The sequence below is a fragment of the Lepeophtheirus salmonis genome, unplaced genomic scaffold (assembly GCF_016086655.4).
Source record: "Lepeophtheirus salmonis unplaced genomic scaffold, UVic_Lsal_1.4 unplaced_contig_650_pilon, whole genome shotgun sequence".
Taxonomy (NCBI): domain Eukaryota; kingdom Metazoa; phylum Arthropoda; class Copepoda; order Siphonostomatoida; family Caligidae; genus Lepeophtheirus; species Lepeophtheirus salmonis.
Window position 1 is genome coordinate 59,960 of NW_027295378.1, and position 6,450 is coordinate 66,409.

Consider the following 6,450-nt stretch of genomic DNA (forward strand, 5'->3'; position numbering starts at 1 on the left):
TGAATTAATTGAAAGGCTGGCTGGGAAATATTTATAGGATTTATGTTTCTCAAATCAAAATAAAGTTCTTTCATTAAAAATATTGATTAAGTTGATAAAACATTTATGGAATTTGTTAATGTTAAGTAAGATTATAATAAATAGACGTTCTTGCCCAAAAAAAAATAAAATAAAATAAAATAAATTAGAAAATTAATTTCCACCATCGAAAATGCTAGCAAAAATGTTGAACCATGATTTGAGAGAAATGATTTAATATAAATTTATAAGTACATATTCATTGCTCAACGGTAAGCTCCACACCAAGTTATGTTCAAATTCATATAAATTGATTCCATGATTTATAGTTGAAATAAAGACTTAAATATTGTTGATACAATAGTTGATCAGTATTATGTTACTAAAGTGTTGGCTATTGGCTGTTTTTTCAACCTATTCTGTGACAAAATAGAATTAATATATAGTAATATTACCAAGAATTGTCAGAGTTATATAAATTGCAAAGAAATGGAGCCATACATCCCATGGCCCCAACGGTCGCATGGATTCTGTAGTACAAACTACTACTTGATTCATGGAATACTAAAATAGGTTTGCCCAGCGTTGCCCTGGACATTAAGAAATCAAAATTAATTAAGAACTGTTTTTCTAAATGAATTTATCATTGGAATTTTCCTATTGTTTTTGCTTTAGCCTACACCAAAGTCGGTATTCTAATGTTATATTTCAATAAAGAAGCAGAACTTTCTCAAACATAAAGAGAATTGAATAGAATTTTCAGAAATGACAAAATACAGTATTGTGCTAAGATGTTACTTTGAAATACCTGTAATTGAAAAAAAATAATTAAAGAATAAGACAATGTCCTTACATATTGAGCAGTAATATAGATTAGCACCTAATCTCCTTTAAGTTTTTTTCGTATCTGATATTGGCATTTTGTAACATACCTACAAAAATCCTTTGTCTTAGAATAATTTCTTGTTCTTTTTTTCTCAAAACTTTATAATCTCTTTTAAAGAAATGTGTAAAGATATATACCAACATGCAACAAAAATTATTCTTAGAATTTTAAAGAAATTATTTTTTTGTTTTATATCAAGTAGTCCTTTGTTAGGAAAAAATAGTTTTTAGAAAATGCTAGTTTAAGAGCCAAAAAAATTATTACCTTACCTGTCTCTTTAGTCTTAACAAGCGACATGAAAAGTTTCTGCAAAAAATCCATTTATTGGTTTATCCGTGGTTCCCAGACTGACACACACAGACATTCACATTATATATATTTATATGTTACAGGCAATGTGCGAAACACAAGGGTAATCAATTAAATTTCAACCAGAGTTGTCATTTTACGTTCATTTACATGGCCACGTAAAATGAATGTAGTGAATTTGATTGTCAAACAATTCATTGCAAACAATTTTATCATAAAGAATTTGATTATAATTCAATTTTTTTGCAGCTATTTGATAATAGTGTGCACTTCCATTGATATTCATATTGTATTCGGACAATAAAACTATTGTATTATAAGACATTGTAACGAGAGACCCAATTATATTATGCAAAATCTACCTCATCCAACAGGTTGTGCAGGTGGACAGCTGGTTTTTAAGTGGGATAAAAACTATCACCAACACTATCTTCAGTATGAAGGGCCCCTTATAACATAATACCATATAATGCACCCCCGCCCCCGGGTTATAACAGTAAATCGCTTCTCCCAAGGTTAAATCATTACCCACCACCACCATTTTCTTCAGCATTAAGGACCCTTATAATATTCCATTATACAAATCATCCTATGGTTCGTGCAAATGAGCTGTTGCTAAAAAACATGTGTCAAAAACCACCACCACTTACTTCTACCCAATTAAACGTTGTATAATTATTAATTTATTTACATAGTGGTGAGATGAAGGTTGCATACCTATTGTCTATCTAGATGTTTAATCATTCATAGATAATTTGACCTATGCAATTAATCATTATCCATAATAGTACACGAGATGTTTTTAGAGGCCACAAGTACAGGGTTTCTTAAAATTTGGTAACCCGATCCGATTTAAAAAAAAAAATAATATGATATTAAATGATCAACTAGCTAATTTTTGCTGGATTAGAAATAATAAAATTAAATTTGTATTATAAATAATTAGTTATATGACTCCTACAATTGTCCTGATGGACCGTTTTATTTAAGCAAAAAGCGTGAAAGTCTTTAACCAGGCAAGATCTTGATTGTACTAGAACATAAACTAGTGTCACCTAATTCTACCATGTTTTATTTTGCCTTTTTTTACCTTTACCTTATTTGATATGCAAAAACAAATATATATTGTAACATGTAATTTCGCATTTTAAATTTTTTTTAGATAATTGCTCCCCTTTACAACAAATAACATTACCTACACGCTATATTATTCACTAGTAAAATGGTTGGAATGGCTGATTTCAGTGTTTACTGTTCCCTTGATAAGCATATATTTATTAAGGCTTCGATCAGAATAATGAGGATGGCCACAACCAGTCTGGACGCAAACTTTGAAAAAAATTACTCAGAATTTAATACAAAACTACAGTGATTACAATTATTAAATGTATAAATAAAAATATTTAAACGTAAATACATTTTATTATGTTTAAATTATTTACTGTAAAATTAAAATTCAGGAAAATAATGTTCCATCTCATTTTGGCTAATTTCAAAAACTGTTGAAAACCCATTCCCTAGAACAGGGTTCGCCAGTTTGTCTATTACCATGTACCTCTTCTTCATTACGATAAATAATTGCGTTTTCCTATTTTTTTAAACTAAAAAAGTCAAGTAAGTAACAAAATTCTATTGAATTTGTTACTTTTCTGTATTATAACTATACAATCTATTCTTACACCTCCAAATTAATTAGCCATCTATACGAAAAATGAAACAAACTGAACTCAAATAGTAGATATTTTAATCGTTTTAATGAGATCCCTGATTTTGTTCTTGATTTGCAAGTTAATCTATTCCAGGAGTTACTTTTATGACAGGACATCGAACATCGTGTTCAGTTAATTTTAGATTTGACCTGTACTTGTTTTAAATACGCAAGTGTATCGAAAAGGTAGAAAGGAGCAATACTAGAACATAAAGTCCTGCAATTGCTACTATTGTAACTATTTAATCCAAAGTTCTTCTAATTTGTCAAAAGAATCCATATAACGAGTACTTTAAGTTGTTTAGAAATATTTAAAATATTACTCTTAAGATTTATATTTAACTAAATTTTATGTATTTAAAATACATTTATATGAATTACAGATTATAAACTGATTTGTATATATTTTTTTATTAAAACCTTAAATATACCTTCTGAAATGGACAAATATGCTCTCAGCAGTTCATATAACCCAGGTTGAGTAACCATGCTCTTGGTTATGTTTTTGATAAGGTTTAAAATTGTCCAAATTTATCTAATTGAATATGTACACCTTGTTTCACATAAAAATATTATACTTATATTTTCTAACGCATCACAAACACAATCGCTATCACTGGTTGGGTGTACTGGGGCTACTATTTCTTTTGTGTAAGAAAAAAGTTAGCATATAACACCTTCAGTGCTTTAAATATATTTTATAAAAAATGGTATTGTTTCAGGTGTATACTGAAAAGTATAGGTCATAAAATGCAGATTTAAATGAATAAGAAGGATTTATCTTAATCTTGATATGTTTAATATCCCAGTTGCTTAACAAAAGACTAATTTATTCACAATTTAGACATTTTATAAGCTGAATAAGAGACCTTCCACTCCCCTCACACATCACCATTTTATATTTAACGTTTCGGTATATAAGTAATAAAAGAATCTAGTCCTGTTTAACAAAATTAACTCGGAGACATGTGATATAACTATAAACAAAGACTTGACGCATTAAAACTGACTTTATGTTTTTTAATGTAACCATATTTATGATATAAATTAATAATATTGGCTTCAAAAAACGTAATTCAAATTTTTAAGTCTATTTTGGAGTATATCTATCTTAAAAAAGAAAGAAAATGGGATCAATAAAAAATCACTTTTATGTCTAAATTTCTCATTTATTCACTTTTTGCTTTTGGTAAATTTTTAAAAGATAGCATGGTTAATTGAACAATATTTTAATGTTTAACTATAGCACCTGACATCATGTATAGATAGTAAAAATGACTTTTTTATACCTGATACGTAGACTGCAATATATATTTCTGGCCTAATAATGAAAATGCGAATATTTATCATGAAAAATGATTTTATTGTTTTCAAAGTATTCTACAGCATGATTTATACAATTTTGCATGCGTTCACACCAATTGTCGAAGCTTTTTTTCCACTCCGATTGAGACATCTCCAAAACATGGTTTTTAAATGCTTCAACAGCATCTTCTGGCGACGAAATTCGTTGACCACTCATTTTTTTTCTTTATGTGCAGGAATAAAAAGAAGTGATTGGGTGCCAAGTCATGGCTGTACAGCGAATGCCCCATCAATTGGACGTTATGGTCGGTCAAAAAGGCGCTGGTTTGAGTGGATGTGTGAGAGCTTGCATTGTCATGATAGCAATTATTTGTCTTCTCTTGTTAGTTTTTCAAATTTCTCCGAAGACTTCGGGCCAACAAATTGTGATGTTCCCCTCCAGATGGACCATTCTACGATAAACAAGTGGAAAAGTCGCAACATGGCCAGTTTTGCCAAAGAAACAGACGACCATTTGCTTAGAAGTGTTTCTTCCACGAACAACTTTCGTTGGATTTGGCGCGTCTTCGAAGACCCACACGCTCGATTGTTGTTTTGTTTCGGGCTCATATGCATAGATCCACGATTCTTCACCTGTGAGGATCTAATATACGTCTTTTGAGGTCTGCCAGCGTATTTTTTCAACATTTCTTTGCACCAACCGACACGACCCTTTTTTTGATCAATTGTAAAATTGTGTAGGATCCAACAATAACTAACCTTGTTTACGTCAAGGTGTACATGTAACATCGAATGAATGCTGGTGGAAGAAATGCCCAAGGATGCATCTGTCTCACGGTATGTCACATGACGATCTTTCATTATCAGTTCATTCACGGCATCAATGTTCTGTCAACGGCCATTTTTGGACAACTTTCACGGAATTTGTCTTTGAGCGAGCGTTGGCCACAATTGAATTCATTATACCAGTTTTTCACAGTACTATAGGATGGTGCTTCATTGCCAAAAAAAGATTTAAGTTCATCATTGCACTCTTGTCGTGATAATTCACGTCGAAAATTTTGAAAAATGATTGCACGAAAATGTTCACGACTTAATTTAATTTGTTGTAAAATTAATTGTTTCAAGTCACTGTAAACAACACAAATAATGGTCGTACGTCAAAACATTCAGAGCACGATTATGCTACAACAATGTGAAACTTACCAAAGGAAATGTCAAATTGCACCTGTCGAAACTTAGTGTAGCCTAGGCCAGAAATATATGTATATAATAGTATCTTCATAATTCTGTATTTCAAAAATAGTACCAGACATATCAAAGTGTCAAAGATAAAATAACATTGTAAAGCGTGTTGTTATTACTATATTAAAACACTTAGTAAGACAATAACAAATTTCAATTTTTTTACAAAAATAAATATATTTCAATCATAAAATTGAAAAATTATGAATAAATAAATATATCACAAACAAAAAGTTCCTTCTTAGGCGTGGTATGGGGCAGGGGCAGGATGGTAAACGGGAGCAGGCTTGTAAGGAGCTGGCTTGTAGGAAGCAGGCTTAGGTTCATACTTGGGGTAAGTTGGGACACCTTCATATTTAACATCAGCGACGAATCCAGCATAGTCATCAGCGGTGTAGGTGACTGTTTGGACACGACCATCGGGAAGAGCAACTTGGTAGGATCCAGCGACAGTCTTGGCATCAGAGTTTTCCTCAGCAGAGAACTTGGTTCCGGAGTAGTCATCAGCAACACCGTATTGGAAAGCATAGGGCTTGGGTGACTCATCATAAGGAGTGGGTTTGTATGCAGGTGCTGGGTGGTAAGGAGCAGGAGCTGGATGATAGGGAGCTGGATGAGGAGCGGAATGATCTCCAAAAACGGAGGCGAGGAGGGTACAAGCAACGACGAAGCGGAACATTTTTGTTGATTGGAGTTTGAACTGAAACTGTGATTTTTTATAGGAAATACTTCCTCCTTATATACATATGCTCAAAAATATTCGGGTATTTGTTGCTTTAGCGCAGGCCTCACCCTTTTTTTTTCTATGAATATGTCTACAGATTCATAATATAAGCATTATTATTATGTAAGGAAAAATTTATCTTTGGTTTTGCAAAAAAAAAAATTATAATAATAACTTCTATAAGATATGTACGTTTAAAAAACGTTATTTATTCCTTAAAGTATATTTATTATTACAGTGTTCCCTAAACTTGAT

At 31.4% G+C, this 6,450-nt stretch overlaps 1 protein-coding gene across 1 annotated transcript; it reads right to left on the bottom strand.

The window, feature by feature from the left end:
• Nucleotides 1–5,640: 5,640 nt before the first annotated feature.
• Nucleotides 5,641–6,190, bottom strand: LOC121117009 (uncharacterized). Its single transcript, XM_040711333.2, has one exon. The coding sequence runs from the start codon at nt 6,148–6,150 to the stop codon at nt 5,713–5,715; it is 438 nt and encodes a 145-aa protein (XP_040567267.1). The 5' UTR covers nt 6,151–6,190; the 3' UTR covers nt 5,641–5,712.
• Nucleotides 6,191–6,450: the final 260 nt, after the last annotated feature.

Bases quoted from the DNA above. Each gene is read 5' to 3' on its own strand.
- LOC121117009 (XM_040711333.2), bottom strand. From the start codon at position 6,150: ATGTTCCGCTTCGTCGTTGCTTGTACCCTCCTCGCCTCCGTTTTTGGA.